Genomic DNA, 18,210 nt, shown 5'->3' with positions numbered 1-18,210 from the left:
AGGACTGCAATGCTTTGCTAATTTCCTGGTTTTAATTTCCAGTTATTTCCTTTTTTTTTTTAAATAATAATTTCATAATTTAGAGTTAGGTTATTATAATAATGATGATTTATGGAGAGTGCATCCTGTAGTCCAAGTTCACAGTCGCCGCATGGATTCTATCACCTCTTTTATTGTGTGTGCCCATTTACCACATTCAAAAAAACTGAAAGCAAAGCACAACGCTGCCCATTTTCAAAATTACAGATTGTACTTTATGATATTTTCGTTGTTGTTATAACCTTGTATGTATCCTAACCATTATTCTTTTTTGGGGGGGGGGGGGGGGGTGAAACGTTGACTTGTTTAGACTGTGTACACGAAATAAAAGTTTAAAAACTCAGTGCAATGTTAACTACTGCTCACCAGGTGGCAGTATGTCCCGTTGAACACCTCCTTTGCTCAAGTTCTTGGTCTGGGTTGATTGTACCACAGAGCGAGGGGCAGACTTAGGTCCCTGACGTCGCAAAAAAACGGATTCATAAAGACATGATTAAAGCAATTATCGTATTAGTTTTAATGCATCCCCTTAAAAACAGATCAAAAACACCTAATCCTTCGTAATCATTTATTACCCCCCCCCCCCCACCCCCCATGCAATGGACTATTAAATTTTAAGGGCCCCAATTGTCAATGTGTAGCTGAGATATCATTTAAAATCAATCCCACTTTCTTCTGAATCTTCACTTCACCTTTACAGATGCAAATATTTAGAAAAGTCGTATCAATAATGATCTGGCACAAAACACAAAATCTCGGCCAAGACAACAATATTCGGACCGGGACTAAATTGTGCACGTAATTTCAGATGAAGGTGGATCTTTATGTAGACGTTTGCAGTCAGTCATTGACTATCATGAAAGGCAGTAGTGTTTCCTGATACTCCCAACAGCGTCTTGAAGGTACAGTACTAACAAGGATGTCTTTATTTGAGTGAGGGCATGGAAGAAGAGGGGGGGCAAGAAACCCGCATGGAGGCTGTCAAGTGCCCCACACTGCCTCATACTTCTGTGTACCCCTTCACAACAAATCAACCACGAGGAAACTAACACGGTCAAAAAAATGATTGAAGTTAACTCTCGTACGTTCCTTTTCCCCTTATTTATTTAGCGATTACTGAACATTAGATATAACGGGAGGATTAAAAGAATACAGTTAGAATGGACGAAATTGTTATTTCAACGCCATGATCACGCCGTGTTGTTCGCTTTTACTTTGAAGGCAACATGCACGTTGTTTCCAGTGTTTGCCGGCTTGATTAGGCTAGGCGGTGCCAACCAACGCGCGTTTACAGACACTCTGCTCCCGGTACTTGGTGTCAGCGCAAAACCGGCAGAGGCTTCGGCAGGACTAGACCGTTCCACCCCGATGAGACATCACCTCCATCCGGACAGGAGTGGACCAATCACCGCGACGGGTAAGATCTCCGGACGAATGAGTCACATTTTCCCTTCCATTGCATTGCATTTTGTGATAATCAGGACTCATGTGATCTATTTTGTTTTAGTTGACTAACTTTAGGATTTTTATTACCATAACTATGCTAACTTTTTTATGCAATGGTTCAATGGTATGTGTGATCAGGATGATTTATTATTCACTCATATGACATTTTGATAAAAATAAAAATCGAAAAGAGGGACACTACCCTGAGATATCAGGCAATAAAATAATAATAATAAGCGCACCCAATGTGCTTGTTCGACTTCTCCATAGTTGTTTGTCTCTATCCCTCACATTCAGCACCGTGAGGCTTTTTTTTTATACCAGGAAAATGGTTCTAATCCTAATTAGCACATTCCATCACCAACAAGCAATCAATACATACTGTATTTGAAGCTAGCTGGTGTAATTTTCGGAAAATGGAGATTATGGTATTGGAGGCTGCTCGGAGCTCACTTGACTTTCAACAAGAGGCAAACAAAGGAGAAAGGCACCACTGATTCAGTGCGAAAATTGACATCATGCGCAATGACACGTATGTGCTCCTTGTATGATGAAATTGCCCTATTTGAGATCCACGTATGATGTGTTGTAGTCGGGTGGCATTTGCGTTTCACAGATCGCATGACAGTGTGACCTGACCCCCCCCCCCCCCCCCCCCGCCCCTCGCAATACAAAAATCTGTTGTTGGATTGCTGCCTTTGTATTTGTGTACTTTCTGCGTCAAGTTAATTGACCTCATTGGATGAATGAAGTTCTCTACGGTATCTAAATGAAGTATCTACTGTAGCTATCTTGCCGTTTCGCCGCCTAAATTTCAGCCTGAATTCTCATGAACCCCCACATCACTTACCGTGCCTTGCCTTTTAAAGCCACATACATTCAAAGTCACAGATACTCCAGTGTAGAATGTGAGGATGGCGACCCCAAGTGAACAAAAATAATACGTTTGTTTTGATATTGTTGTTTATTGTAATTTTTTTCCCAATACTACTTGATTAATTGATGGCATATTTGATAAAATATTAACTGAAAAAAATAAGCACACTCAAGCGGAAGCTGCTGTCGACCACAGCGCTCACACGGGGACTTGCTGACATCACTCATCCGCCGCCCCCACTAAGCCCCGCCTTCTGAAAGCACATGCATGTACACAGACCATGCAATGTGATTTCCCCCTCCCAATTTTATCCTCGAAAACGTGTATGAAGTATCGAATAATTTTTTGAGGTTTAAAAGCAATTTAAAAAAAAATCTGGGTCAAAAATACATTGAGGCACACAAAAGTCATCTGTGATTACAATTGCTGATGACCAATTGACAATCTCCTCCTGCCATCTTATCTCCATCTACAACATCTACCGCTGGCGCAACGGCCCATTTCCCGCTCAGTAGGGGGGCCGTTCACATTTCATCTGGTGCAATGTAGATGCGAAATAATGCAACTCTTTCAGGAAGAGGTGGACCCACTTACAGGCAAGACCGCGCCGCGTGCACTTGTTTGACTCGCCTAACACTTTGGCATCCCACCGCTTGCTTTAAAAATTGCATTCTACCACCTTGCAACGTCAATTTGAATTCGATTAATCGTTCCAGCCCTCGTACGGATACGAGCGCGTTTGTGTGCGCGGCACGCTTGTGTACGTTTTTGTTTGTGTGCGCACATCTTAAGTCGTTTTATGCGTTTCTGTGAGTTTTCTCAGTTTGTGCGTGTGTTAATAACCTTCCATCCAGATGGCCCGTTGACAGGAAGTTTCCGAGCCAAAGTGGGCCCCCTAATGAGCAGGGGGGGAGGGGGGTTGGTGCAGCACCTGAGGGGACAGAGCACATCACATCAAAGAGCGCCTTTTTTCTCCATTTCCCATCTTTCTCTCCATCATCATCCTATCCTCCTCCTCCTCCTCTTCATCACTTAATACGGCACCTTTTGTGCTCATCATCCTCTCCTCACACCCCGGCTGAGGTCTGTCCGCATGATACTTAACCCAAGGAAGCAAGGGAGTGAGGGCAGACGACGCTCGCAGCACAAGTGGCTCGTCTCCCGTTGCTCATTTGACATTCCTCAATGTAATACAAGTGTAAAAATAAGAACGCTAAATAAATAAGAGGGCAAAAAAAAAGTACTCCTGACCTGGATGACGGAGGCGTAAATGCAACACTGCACAAAAGCTGCTGTCGGCCACAGCTCTCACAGCCAATGTCACACGGCACCTCACCAACGCTATGGGGGTTGGGGGGCATTCTAAGAGCTTCACTATCTTATCTGGAGCTTGAGAGTGACAGGAAATGTTTGAAGGCAGACATGGGCCTCATCGTGTGACTCAGGATAAAAAGGGGTCGCGAGGTTGTCTGATGTTTAAAGGTTGAATGCCGGTGAACCTGTGGGTCGCGTGTGAATTCTGCTGCGGGGGTGTGACTGTCAAGCACACATTCATTCTATCTTCTCCATCTTATCTCATATTTTTCCAGCAACCAAATGTCACCTTGAAATATACAGTAACTTAAAAGGAAAAAAAACTGAAAATAAGATATTAAAATAGTATTTAAAAAAATGATACATGCTGTGTACGTCTTGGCCTCTAGGGGGCATTGTAGTGCACACAGGGAGATATAGACATGCGTGAATATAAAGAGAGCAGAAAAAGAAAGTGCAGTTGTCCTTTATTTGACACAGTTTGGGAACGAACTGAATGGCGATTGGATCCCACCAACGTAGACACAAACAAAAGTCCGTACAAAAATATTTATTTCATAGAAAAACGCAACGACAAAGTATAAACCGAAATCACTGGTCAAAAGAACCAGGAAAACGATACTTAAAAAAAAAAAAAAAACACTTGCAAAAAGGCAAGGCAAGTAACACCCAGAATCCAAACGAAATGACTTGACGTCCAATTTCACAAAAACATGAACAACATCAAATACAAAACTCAAATACTTACAAAGCGGGAGACTAGATCAAAAGAAGGCTAGCAAACAACACTTGAGCAATAGGACCAAAAAGTCCAACCAGAGACGTGAGATCTCTGCAGTCTTTAAATACTTGGACTTACTGATGAACACATGAGCAGCAGGTGTGCACGCTGGAGGAAAGGCACTCCACTGCCACCTGCTGGAGACACACAAGAACAGGATCAGGATCATGACATTATTCACACATTTTTCAGACCTGTGAGTAATAATATATTACATGGATGTGTGTTAATGTGGCGGCATGGTGAACAACTGGTTCACATGTCGGCCTCACAGTGCAGAGGCGCAGGGTTCGATTCCGGCCTTGGCCTTCGTGTTTGGTGCATGTTCTCCCAGCGCAATACGTTTGTATTTAAATATACAAATGTGAGTACCGGTAATTCTTTCAGTTCTCCGTTTAGTTTTTTATAGAGACTGGATCCACTCTTAAAAGCTCGGATGCAGCAATTTTCCACTGTGTGTGAAAATGCGTTTCAACGGAGCTACGTTCAACGTAGGCAGGACGTTGCAGCAGTAATGGGGAGAGGAAGTGATTTGGGGAGGTTTGAAGGAGATTGCAGCCGTGTCTGAGGCGCTTCAAGTCATCTCAATTTATCACCCGCAGAGGATGAAAGATGTGACGGGAGGGACTGCTGTCACGCGGCGTTTTTCTTTTTCGCAGCGTACGGAAAATGGCGAGTTTGCCTGCTTGTAAACAAGCTCCCCGCTGTGTTTACATGTGGCTTTTATAGCATCCCACCAGGATGCGTTGAATTTATGCTTGTTTGGAGATACAAGTAGCACTTATATTTGGAACACGTTAACATTCTGTGCACTTGAGATCACATGGTTCGCTATTTCGGACCAGGTGAAAAGTTGGCAAATAGCAATTGAAAACTCGCTTGTATATTTTTCCACATGCGTATTGGTTGGAATTTATTTTTATTTTTTTGTGGAAATGCTAACTTTATTTCACACAGTCATAATTAGCCGACGAATCGACTTTACTCCTCCACAACGACAGTCACAGTGTGACACACAAGTCACTAAACGTGAAACATTGCAGCTCCGCTTACCGTGTGGCTTTGACATGATAATTGCACCTGTGGCAGATGTGCCCGTTTCTGTACGATGGTGTGTTGGACAGCCTTGAAAGTGGCTTTGAATCTTCACACAGACTAGCTCAACAGAGGACAGTTTCAGAAATAGGCTGATGACAAAATATTTGGTTGTTTAATTTCACATTCAAGCAGTCATTTCAGAACCCCAACTATTTGTTCAAAAGCCTTAAAAAATGTCCCCTTTACGCAATTTGCAGAGTCAGTGCAAACAATATTTTGCTAGCCAGAACAATAATAGTTGAATCTATCTCACGGATAGCAATATTTGATGAATACCTCTCTTGCACAGTATCACGCAAAACTTGAATACTGTATTGGCTCGTTGGAGAAACACAAGCAGCGACACGACGGCGTGCTTTTGCACCAGCAATAAAATTGAAATGCAATGATTCAGTCCCGTTGAGTGAGCGTGTGTGTATGGTAGTAGTAGCCTTGCGTTCTCAAGTAACCTGGGCTGAATCAGCTTATTCATTCCCCCCTGGGGAGTGCCTGGCTTTTGCCTGGAAATGTGCACCAGGTGACCAATACTTTGCTCGAGCGACTCAAAGCCTTGATTTTTCAAAATGACGCTTTCGTGAGTTTACGTACACAAACCCAGCAGTGATCCTGAGAGTGAAAACGTCAAGTTTGGTTACGAGAACCTTCAAAACCAGAAAGCATGGTGCCATATAGGAAGTGATGTGATTATCAAACGCACCCCTGTAGTGGTTTAACCGAAATATGCGTTGCACCGTGTAGCTCAGCAGTCCCCAACCTTTTTTTTTGCAACTCGGACCGGGTTTCGCATGAATCAATATTTTTTACAGACCAGCAGTCTCATCTTGGGAGAAAATGAAACCCTAAGTGTGTGACGCGTTGACTTTGTATTTCTGTTTTGGTCGCACCGTTGCCGAAATTTTTACTTCAAAAAGACAGGTTTAAAATGTACTCAAGATATTAAATTGTTTATTTTTTGGGGGCAGTTTTGGGGACTTGAAACCACTGCTGTTTGCCACATCTGAGCGACTAAAAATGACCAAAACAGACACACATGCTAACATTAGCGCAACGTACCGTTTTCTCATTGCCGTCCTGCGTGGTTTTCGCAGCTTTGGGTCGTAACATTTTTTTATGTGACACCTCTCCAACCCAAGCTGAGTAGAGCCTGAGCCACTAATGTTACAAATTGCGCTTTTTATTTATTTTATTGGGACAGTGCACATTAATCAACACAAAAATGCGCCGGACCTAGCATAAATGCTAGTTTTCAGCCGTGGTCCCAAGACAGGTTTCTTTACATAAACATAACACAAACAGTCAACATAAAATAACAAAATAATACAACGCAACACATAACAAAAAAAAAAAAACGGACAGTTTTTGCTCGGCAGACTTCATTTGGCTCAATCATATTTGCTCCATTGGCGCAAACAAATAAAAATTACTGGTTACACTCAGTAGACAAGTGATGATTGCTTTCAGGGACAGCGCTTACTACAGTGGACATCTTATCATGTAATCAAGTTACAGGGTGCTTGAAAGGGTTAAAAATAAAATGTTTGCAATTTAAAGACTGATACACGGACGGCAGCAGACAATTCCTGCCGCGCCGCATTTCCTAAGGTCCAGCCCCCCCCCCCCCCCCCCCACTCCTCAAACATTCTCCCAAGTATTCAGCGGAGGTCTAACAGGAGAGGCGCCTTGCCGGAGCACAGTCCAGTATTCACTCGCACCATAGACTAATGCTTTCACAGGGCGGCACTGTCAAAGGGGCGACTGTGTGTCGGGCCCGTCGAGGCCGAGTGCCATGCACAGAGATACATTGAAAGATATGTACAGTAACTCAAACAAGCTGTCAATCACCCCCCCCCCCCCGACTCCCCAAAATGTATATTCCCACTCACTTCATGGGTTTCTCTATCTTTAATTCATAGCTATATTGGTTTGTGATCACATGATGATTCCACATTATTTACCTTTTTGGGTTTGGGGCTTTTTTTTTTTTAAATAACGTGAAGCGCTGTCATTGGTTTATGGTTCAGGGATACATTCTGTATGAGTATTTTTAACCCTTTCGGGGACAGCGGTTACGACAGTGGACAGCTTATCATGTAATCATGATAAGCACGGGTTACAGGGTGCATGAAAGGGTTAAAAAAATGCCTGGCTTCCTAAATGTTATCGTTATTTCTTCTGTTTTGATGATCTATTCCAAAGTAGGTCAAATGCTTTTCCGTGTGGCGTCATACCCATCAAAAATGCTTGAAACGGCTCTTAATTGTTTTTCTACACGGGCATCCATCCAATATTGAATAATTCAAATGCTGCCTGTTAGAAAAAAATGTAAAAAGCACAAAGAGGTGGATACTCCAATTCTTGTGAAAAGAGCCATTGTGGCTCAAAAGTCGGAGATAAAGTGTACGTTTGTGTAACTGACCCACTTACTTCTCTCACTCATGTGACATTTTTCTCCGCCATCCGGAGCACTGGCGGGGAATGCTTTGGTCTGGTTGCTAGAAAACTTTCTTTTAGCCAACATGTCAAAGAGTGTGCCCGGTGTGCTCTCCTCATTTGACACAACTTTGCTGCCGGAGAGAATACGAAACGGTTATTTTGTGTGTTCGGTGATGTCACCGCCGCATGCGCCACATGCACAGATCTGCTGCTTCCAGGAGTGAAAAGACTTTTCTGACCGTCTTTTCTCCATTCTCACAGCATCAGGAGAGCACCCGTTGACGGCGGCGGCGGCTGCGCTATCCCCAGGGATCACCAGACGTTCCCTGAATCATCTCAGTGGAGGAAAAGGGCAATGCACATGAGTCACCTCGCGTAATAAATGATGTAACGGCGTCTCGGTCTTCCAGCAGACCATGGCGCTAAGTGGACTAACAGAGTGGGAAAAAAATGCTTTCTCACAAACATTCTAGCCTCATTTATTGACTTTGCCGAGGACCGAAGCCGATGTCAAGCGGCGGTGCCATGAAGTGACCTCACACTGATAAGTGGCACGGCCATGGAACCTAATCGGACGCTTATCGTTGTGTGTGAGGTTACGTGATCGTTCCGGACGGCAGTTTGAACGGGAGAGGCGACTGATTTTGATGCGAGACGGAGCCATGTTGCGGCGTGGACTCCTGGCCTGGGTGTCCCGCATGGGCGCCGTGCTAGTCCTCCTGTGTTGCTCCTTGTCACTCCTCTACGTGATGACCTGCAGTCCCCTGCACTCGGACAACCCGCCGCTCAGTCGCGCCTTACCGCACGCCGGTTCCAATCAGGTCAGCCTGGGTGGTACGAGGCCCGGGGTGGCGGCAGGCATGGCTGGAACTGGGCGAGCTGCCCAAAGCGGGGGACCACCGGTGGTCCATTCCTACCAGGCGCTACTGCAGGAACGCGAAGAGCAACACCGGCTGCACATCACCTCCCTGAAGAAACAGATAGCTCAGCTCAAAGAGGCGCTGCAGGAGCGGAGCCAGCAGCTCAAAGGTGTGCAGGACAGCCTGAAGAGGGCCACCGCTGGGGGCCCGGCAGAGGGGCGCGGATCGCAGGCGGGCGACCTCGGGGATGCCCCCGGACTCAAAAGCCAGCAGGCGGACCTCCGGGACTTCATGAGGAGCCAGCTCTCCAAAGCCGAGGTGACGGGCGGGGTCAGGCTACCTAGCGAGTACGCGGTGGTGCCCTTTGAGAGCTTCACCATGCACAAAGTCTACCAGCTGGAGATGGGCCTGACGCGTCACCCCGAGGAGAAACCCGTGAGGAAGGATAAGCGGGACGATCTTGGGGAGGTGCTGGAATTTGCCCTGCATAGCCTCAACACACCGCCTGGCCAGCTGGATGGCAAAAGTAGCAAAGTCTACTCGCCGTCTGACTTTATAGAAGGTGAGAACACGAGAAAAGACACTGGAGCTCTTATTTGTGAGTGATATTGAGGAAGAGTTTGATTCTGCTCAATACGCTGGAACCTGCTTGGTAGCTAATTGAGAAAAAAAAAGATGGATGTTGTTGCATGTGATTACTTGGATAGTCAGGAACAAGTGTGTGCATGTGGATGTGTGTTCATCAGGATATCCTAGTGAGCTGTCCTGCTTTGACCACAACGACAGGAAATGGACGCAGCTGTTCCTCACTCACAAGTGGGAGTATCTCACGTCTAGTCTATCTTTGGAAGATCGCCAGCCCCTTTTTGCCTATAAAATCGGGCATTTTTACTCTTCTGTATGAGTGGGGTAGGGATGCGGGTGGGGGTGTAGAAGGGGGGGGGGGACAAGTTGGCCTGCCAAATTTGATCTGTGTAAGAGAGGTGTCGAAAGCATTTGTCGCTGTCAAAAGCCCCTTTTACAGATTGAGCTAAATTAGCTTTTCGGAGCCGTAATAGCAACATTTATCCACCTTTCTTTTGACTACGGAATACTGGTGTGGCAGGTATTGAGCACTAAGTCAGAGTAGGAAAGGTACTCGAGTTAATTTTTCTAGTCCCTCATCACCAAAGAATGTCAGACTTGCCAGTTCACAGAAATCAATGACATGTGGAGATCGCCATCTGTTTAAGAAACGTGGAGTATTTGCAGAGAAAAAAAAGTTTATCGCAACATCCCTGCGGGGAAATTAAGCCCTCCGTTGCAGGAAGCCGATGAGTTTTGGGTGGTTATCAGACTGCATCTTAGCTCTTTGAAGAGCGCGTTCCGGTTCATTAGCGTCTTTTCTTCCCGGCTCTTTTACTTCATCCGTGGTCGCTGTTCCTGTTTGGTTTATTTCTTACCCCCCACCCCCCCAGTGTTGACCTCGGCTTTAATTTGCAAGTCAAGTGCGGTAATTTACGAGTTGTTTAAAAACAAGCTGAGGTAAGGCCCACAAAACAACACAGAATTAGCATGGGTGCCAAATAGCCTAGCATGTGTTGGGGTGGCGTTTGTTTCGTGTTAGCATGGATATACAGACCTGAAAACGTTTCAGTGAATAGAAATGCTGAGGTCATTCATATTTTTTCAATTCACTGTGTCAATTGTGTGTTTGCTTTCCCCGCGCACATCAGGCATCACGCGCACAGAGAAGGATAAAGGGACAGTGTACGAGCTGACCTTCCGCGGCGATTCCAGTCGGGAATTCCGCCGCCTGGTCCTCTTCCGGCCCTTCGGACCGCTGATGAAGGTGAAGAGCGAGCGGGTGGACACGGCCGACGTGCTCATCAACATCGTGGTGCCGCTGTCCCGACGAACCGACAAGTTCAAGCAATTCATGCACAACTTCAGGTGAGTGCCCGAATCCATATTCATATCCCCCCCCCCGCCCATTTTAAATAGGGATTAAACCAACAAGGGAATTAATTTAACATAGCATCTTATTTATTTTGTTGCTGCTAGGCATAAAATCCCAACATAAACTGGGACAGATTCAAAGATGGCAGACAACAGAAGGGATTAATTTGCTAATGAGCACCTCTGGGCTAATATGCGAAACTCCAATGTTAATTTAAACGACAACATTTTAGCATAGTGTTCTGCAGCTATATCGTGAGTAATCGTTTGTGCCCCTTTGCATAGCAGATCGTTTTTTTGTTGTTGTTGTTTTTTTCCATGTGAGGGGCACTTATTATATTCCTCCAAAAGTCATCAAGCTGAGATAATTCTGTTTGGTGGTCTGTCAGGATTAAAACCTACCGTTTATGTCCTTCTCTCCTGGAAAGTGTCCGATTTACGGCCACGGGTGTTGTTGCTCATCACTATTTTCTTTTTCCTGGTAAATCCTGCTTAGTGGCACTGTTCAAGCCTGTTTAAATGCCTCCTGGGAGGCACAAAAGTTGATCTACAGCGGCACAGCACGGCACTTACTGACTGGAAAGAACCACTGAGCCAACAAATTAGCCTCATTCATTTTCAACACGCGTGCGTGTGTGTGTTCATGTAAGCAAATAATCGCACGGCTAAGATATGAATTTAGCAGAGATAATTGCAGGGGGTTTTTTCCGGCGCCTATCTCCTCTGCCGAAAATCAATTTGCTTCCCAATCACGTTGGCAGCGTTTCGATAGGAGTCACTCACCAAAAAAAAAAAAGCATCGGTCGCGGCCTGAACAAACGTATCATTCATGACATTTTTCAAAGCCTATTTGAACTAATCCGATTGGAATTTGTGACAATTTGCTTGCTTTGATAAGCACAATCACATGTGCTTATTTGTACTGCTAAAGTATGTTGATGAGGACATAGTTGAACAGCTTCCTGTCATTTTTTAAAAACAATTTCCTGCAGTGATTTAACATTTTTATTAAAACTTAAAACAACATTTTCTGCACTGTCCCGACAGTTTGGTGCTTTCAACGGTTTGGTGCCAGAAAGCAACAGAAGCCAATAAAAAGCCTTTATCTATTTATGACCATCAATTAAACAGTGAACTATTTTATTTTCTAAACAATAAATTAACCACTGTATCATTATGACAGTTTTTATTGAATGGTATTTGTATAGCACATTGCATATGATTCTCTTCAGGGTGATGAATAAAAATGTTTGTCTTTTTTATGTAATTTAATCATATTCAATTAATTTGAGAAATATATTTTTTTCTCATTTGAACTTTTTTGGGGGGTTTTTTTGGTTCGTTTTACTGTGGTTTTGACAGGGTTACGTTCTCAAAATGAGGTTTTTAACAAAAATGACAAAGAGTTTCAATTTAGGGATTCAATTCCGAGCTATGGTTTGAGAGTATTGTCTAAAATTCAGGTTTTAAATTGCGGTTTCGAGTCAGGGTTTAGAGTTTCACATGAGGGTTTTCAGCCATGGTTAGGTTTCCATTTTTTTTTTAAATCACATTCTATGAAAGCGACCTGTTGGTTAGCGCACTACAGTTCAGATTTTTCATTTTTGCTCATTTTGCTTTCTCAATGAGAAGATTTGTTTGTGTGTGTCTGTGTCGTTATGCGCGCGTGTCCAGGGACGTCTGCGTGCGCCAGGACGGCCGCGTCCACCTCACGGTGGTCTATTTCGGGAAGGAGGAGGTGAGCGAGGTGCATCGCATTCTAGAGAACACGTCCAGGTGAGTCAAGAAATCAGCATTCTATCTATCACATTTTATCTACGTATCGATCGATCGATAGCTAGCTAACTATCTCACTGTCTAGGGTGCGTTGGGAAATATGCTCAGAGCGCACACTGGTTCACTCCGACAGCCCCCAGCTATCTACCTATTTAGCTCTCTATCTAGCTATCTACCTATTTAGCTAACTATTTAGCGATCTACCGTAATAGCTAGCCATTTAGCTAGCTATTTAGCTATATGCCTATGCAGCTAGCTATTTAGCTCTGTTCAAGCTGTCTTACTAGGTAGCTATCTAGCTCTCTATCAAGCGATCCCATTCTAACTGAATGGAGGGGGGGTTGGTTGCTATGGTGATGCAAGTGGTTCAGCATCCCGCATAGGTTTAAGTTTGGCCTCAAGTCCGCTGCCACCAAGCGTCTCTTCTTGGTCTCCTTGCCAGGGAGAGGATGGAAATGAAAGTGACTAGGGATGTTCAAGAGACTGGCGGAGGAAGGGATTTATGATTTTAGAGTCTTGTAGGGGGAAATGAATGAAAGTTAAGAAGAAGATGCAGGCTGAAGTTAAGCGAAGATGCAGGCTGCACACATTGAATTTGAATAAAGTACTGTACACATTTTTGTTTAAAAAAATTTTTTTCACTGCCTGGAAATGAAATAAAGTAATCTACCGGGTTTCAAATTAAGGTTTGAAAATCGGGCGTCGAGATAGGGTTGAAAGTGGTTAAGAGTTTCAAGTTGGGGTTTGCTGGCACAGGACGGAAATGGAAGAAACAGCTTGGAAAGGATCATCTTCACGCAAGCTTTTTATTATTATTATGCTGTCTGTCTTCTCATTCAAGTTGAATTGGCTTGCGAGGCTCTTAAAAGACTTGCGAGGAAGCAAAGGGATCACGCAAAGCTCCCAAAATGAATAACAAACTTCTTTGACTGACAGCTTGGGCCTGTCAGTCACACCAATCTGAATTTCCGTCTTTGTTTGGGACAATGAAAGGATTCCTCCACAGGTGCCAGCTACTCTGCTATCCCAAATATGCGCCGTGACTGAGAGGTACTAGCTGCAAGTCGGCACATGCCAGAACACAACGACAACACAAACAGGATTTCAGCGTATGGTTTCAAGACGAGGTTAAAATTTTGAGCCAGATTTTTTTTTTGTGGAGTGGGTAAGGTTTCAAAATAGGGATTTAAATTAGGGTGAATGTTTTAAATTAGGGTCTCAAGAAGATGGTGCTAGATTTTCAAATAAGGGTTCCAAGTAATACTCCAAGTTTGGCTTTCAAGACTGAGTTAGGGTTTTAAACCGGGATTAAGATCTCAAATTGGACTTCAGGTCAGCGTTGAGATTTCAGATTAAGGATTGAAGGTTTCTGATAGACTGAAGAAGAAAACTGCCACGGGAAGCTGGACGATTTCTTGGGCCAGGAGACGATTAAAGGCTCAGAAGACGACATTGTATTTTTGTCTTTTTATGGCCATTAGCAGCGCAGTTCCTAGAACCCATTTCCACGGTTTCACCAGAGGCCCAACAAAAGTGGGGGGTCCGTCTCTCATTCTCTCATGTGTGAGCTCAGCGTTAGTCACTCACCGCATCAATGAGATTTGGCCCCCGAGGCTACATCACAGCTGTCACAGCTGTTGACGCTTTCCCCAGCGATTTGAGCGATTTCGCCATCGTGGCCCCGTGTGAGATTCCCGTCTGCTGCAGCGTCAACTGTGGGAACTCTTTTTGAGTTTTGACCCAGCGCTGTTATTCAAACTCCTCGCTAAAACGGTACTTAAAATTACGGTTCGTTTCGAATATATGTGACTTGGGTAAAAGTCGCCCTTCAAATAATAACTAGAGTAAAAAAATATCCAATATGAACGCTAGTCAAGTACAGAGTGACCGGTGAGTGAATTCCGACGAAGCCTCAACATAATCGAGATAGCTGCCAAGGAGAATCCAAAACCGTGTCAATGACGAAGGCTGACGTTTCCATCAGAACTTCTCTAAACCGCCCACTCGTTTCCGATCACCCCCTGCAGGGAGGTCAACTTCAAAAACTACACTCTCCTGCAGCTGGATGAGGAGTTCTCCCGAGGTCGAGGTCTGGACGTCGGGGCTCGAGCGTGGAAGTGGGGCAACGTGCTGCTCTTCTTCTGCGATGTGGACATCTACTTCACTGCCGACTTCCTCGGATCTTGCAGACTCAACACTCAGTCCGGTAAGTTCTATGTTCACGTTTGTCTAAGAGCTACATATTTATCTGTGAACTACCTTGGTAAATCGTAAACCTTTGTGATTTGAAATTTGCTTTCTGTCTTCAAGTGTCGCGCTTTAACTCTCCATTTCTCCCATTCCAGGTAAAAAGGTTTTCTACCCGGTGTTATTCAGCCAGTACAACCCCAAACTGATTTACGGCAGTCCCGAACACATCCCGCCAGTAGAGCAACAGCTGGTAAAACCTACCCATAAAGTTTAAAAATAATAATAAAAAATCCCTTTTAAGCCGCGGGGGAATATGCTTGAGTCACGCTAATCTATCGTGCAGTATGGAGGCCTTAAATGTATCTCCCCTGTGGTCTTTATGGCTTACTTCCTGTCTTCTCAGGTGATGAAGAAAGACACGGGCTTCTGGAGAGATTTCGGGTTCGGTATGACCTGCCAGTACCGCTCGGACTTCATCGACATAGGTAATGATCAAAGGGTCCGCAGGCAACCGTCTCCTTCGGGATGTCTGACATCTCTGGTAAAAACAAAGACTTCCTGGCAAGTGTGCAGATTCGGTGTTCATGCCGTGCGAACATTTTGAACGTCTGTTGTTCGGTTACCGGACACGTGAGGTCTTATTTCTTGACGCTACGTCGCACTGTCGACCGCCCACGTTAGCATAATGCAATAGCCTCGCGTCAAGATCAATTTGCATCCATTCAGCTTCATGAATGGAGTCAGGCTGCGGTGAAACCCTTATTTTGTTTTGTTTAGCCGCACAAAATATGAGCATTTTGACATGAGAGAGATATCGCAAGAATTTTCTTGTTGCCAAACCCCTCATTACAGACAATTACATAGTTGAATCAAGCATTATTTTTGACTTCTTTATATGGTTTCAGTCATTACGACCCTCCAAGGGAAAAGGTAACTACAATGTGGGCTGCGACAAAAATGAGTTTGACACCCCTGCTCTGTAGTGTACGTCTATGGGAGAAATCCAAAATACTGCACTATCGCGACTGCTTTGAATTTTTTTTTCGAAGGTTGAAGTGGGCATGAGTAGAAATGTTAGTTTTGATCGCGAACGGTCAGCTTTCCTGACATTTACCAACATTAAGCTTTTTTACATTGACCGTTTTTTTTTAGACTGTCCCCGACTATGAATGAACGCATTCTTGTCTTTCCGGCAGGAGGTTTCGACATCGACATCAAGGGCTGGGGTGGCGAGGACGTGCACCTGTATCGCAAGTACCTGCGCAGCAACCTTCTGGTGGTGCGGGCTCCGTCGCGCGGCCTCTTCCACCTGTGGCATGAGAAGCACTGCGCCGACGAGCTGGCACCCGAACAGTACCGCATGTGCATGCAATCCAAGGCCATGAACGAGGCGTCGCACGGCCAGCTGGGCATGCTCTTCTTCCGCAAAGACATTGACGCGCACCTACGCAAGCAGAAGACGCAGCAACTACTACAGAACGCCAAAAAGACATGAAGTCAACGAAGTAGCGCAAGACTGGACAATCGACGTTTCTGTTCATTTGTGGGGAAGCAGAGACGCCTACAGGAGGGGAAGTGAATAGCAGTTTTTAAAAATAATTATATGTCAACGATGTAAAAAACGGTTTTATTTTGCTTTTATATGAATATATATTTTTAATTCCATTTTTATTTTTTTTATGATTGTGTCGCAACCTTCAGGCATTAAAAGTTTAAAAGACATTTCTTTCTTTCGTGTATATAACTTGGCAACAAGTTATATATAATCATATAATTATCCCAACCTGTATTTTTGTGTAATATGTTGTAAATAGTGTACAATTATTACAATTCTCCTTTTATTTAACCGCAGCAATAGTTTAACATTCAAGGATGAAAACTCGCTGTTACATGTTCTATTGTAATTATCTGTATAATTTGCGAATATATCGACGTTGACTCAAACAACGCTGCCCAAACTGAGGCTCAGCATTAAGCTACAGTGTATTTTATTGATCATATTTGTATATAAAGTCATAACTGGTATATATATTGTATATATATATACTGTATATATATATATATATACATATATATATATATATATATACAGTATATATCCATATGATGCTTGGACCTGATGTATTTTAGTATTTTTGCATTACATGAAAGAATCAAAATTGGGAGTCATTAGATGAAAATATTTGGGGAACCCTGATTTAAAGGAGAATTCTGGTATTTTTAAAAATATATATAATTTCAAGCAGTTCTCAGGTGTCTTAAAAACATGCAACAGGTAGTGGTTGTGAGAAACATATCCTATTCAGTGCATCGAGCAACATTCATTGCAGCTCTGCTTACCTTTTGGCTTTGATGTGACAGCAGGAGCTTCACACCCTTAGAGTGTGTGGGTGTTTGAGCTGCGGCTTGAAAGTGGCACTGGATCTTCCCCAAGTTTATGTATTATGATTCCATGCTTCGGTGCCCATTGATGTTCTGTTGCTCCTTCTGGTGTGCGCACCTTGGCCTTTGAAGGGGCAGTATAATACAATCATATTACAATACAATCATATTATAATACAATCATATTATGCAAAAGTCAATTTTCCATCTAGTATGTCTTTTAAAAAACTGTTTAGAAGTACCTGAATTAGCCTTTTGGTGGTCCAAAATTTTCTGTATTCAAATTTAATGTAACATTTTGTCATTTTTGAGGGGGGTGGGGAGGTGTTGTTTCGAACGGTGACTTTGACAACATGAAATATAATATTTGACGCATCTTTTTGTCTTTGTCTATGCACTTGTACTTTACTTTCATGTCATATTTATTCTTCCATTCATTAAGTTGGGCATAAATAAAGTGCCCAATCGTCAACTGCAATGCCTGTGATGCAATTGCAATACTTGACCAAAGATATGAACAATTTTCACATGTTATTCTTGGAACTATCAATGGATGTTTCAAGTTTTTTTTAATGTATATGTGAATTACTGAACTTTAATAAAAAACATATAGAATCTGTTCATTTCTTATCGTTGTCTTTGTTTCTTTTTAATGGTATGACTTTAGTCACGTAAAATGAATTTTTCCCAAAAAATCCATGACTTTCCTCAAATCATGTTATGTATACATACACTTTTATATCATATTATAAGCTTTTTCTATCTCTGATTGGAAACTGCTAGAAAGCGACCAATGCGTCTTTGACAGTGGCAATTGTAACCCTCCCTCTTCAACACAAGATGTCGACACTGATTCGACAACTGCGCAGAAGTGACTTAAATTACTGTCAAATTCAAACCGAGATAAACGTTGGAAAGTACATAGTTCCGCCATTTGCATAGTACACACCCATTTCCAGAACGAGTTTCACAGTTTCAGCATTTGCATATGATACTCCAGTACTAGACTTCAAACAGACACGGAATTACCATGTGTGCAAATTGACACCGTAGGCTGTGGTTTACATTTGATTTAA

The 18,210-nt window shown here is 43.5% G+C and overlaps 2 protein-coding genes across 3 annotated transcripts in view; one reads left to right on the top strand and one right to left on the bottom strand.

Moving 5' to 3' along the window:
• amacr (alpha-methylacyl-CoA racemase) overlaps positions 1-8,369 on the bottom strand; it is a 35,140-nt gene extending 26,771 nt beyond the window's left edge. Inside the window, exons 1-4 of one of the 2 annotated variants that reach the window (XM_086134565.1) lie at positions 8,228-8,369; positions 7,980-8,119; positions 4,536-4,594; positions 3,206-3,293 (exon numbers count right to left, since the gene is read on the bottom strand). The gene's annotated coding sequence lies outside the window, so the exon portion shown is untranslated. Of the gene's footprint in view, positions 1-3,205; positions 3,294-4,535; positions 4,595-7,979 lie in introns of both variants that reach the window. The other variant, XM_086134564.1, reaches the window with a different exon arrangement.
• Positions 8,370-8,635: 266 nt separating this feature from the next.
• On the top strand, positions 8,636-17,753 carry csgalnact1a (chondroitin sulfate N-acetylgalactosaminyltransferase 1a). Its single transcript, XM_086134561.1, has 7 exons — positions 8,636-9,410; positions 10,564-10,780; positions 12,461-12,562; positions 14,590-14,768; positions 14,908-15,002; positions 15,156-15,237; positions 15,949-17,753. Exons 1-7 carry the CDS (start codon positions 8,636-8,638, stop codon positions 16,245-16,247), a joined length of 1,749 nt encoding a protein of 582 aa, XP_085990687.1. The 3' UTR covers positions 16,248-17,753.
• Positions 17,754-18,210: the final 457 nt, after the last annotated feature.

The sequence above is a fragment of the Hippocampus guttulatus genome, chromosome 17 (assembly GCF_054856545.1).
Source record: "Hippocampus guttulatus isolate MCC_2025c chromosome 17, RoL_Hgut_1.0, whole genome shotgun sequence".
Lineage (NCBI taxonomy): Eukaryota > Metazoa > Chordata > Actinopteri > Syngnathiformes > Syngnathidae > Hippocampus > Hippocampus guttulatus.
The sequence above is the reverse complement of the archived record's forward strand: the minus strand, read 5'-3'. Positions and strand labels throughout refer to the sequence as shown.

Coding starts and splice junctions, on each gene's coding strand:
- csgalnact1a (XM_086134561.1), top strand. CDS start 8,636: ATGCGAGACGGAGCCATGTTGCGGCGTGGACTCCTGGCCTGGGTGTCC. Junction 15,003..15,155: donor CGCCAGTAGAGCAACAGCTG/GTAAAACCTACC, acceptor CTGTCTTCTCAG/GTGATGAAGAAAGACACGGG. Junction 15,238..15,948: donor CTCGGACTTCATCGACATAG/GTAATGATCAAA, acceptor TCTTTCCGGCAG/GAGGTTTCGACATCGACATC.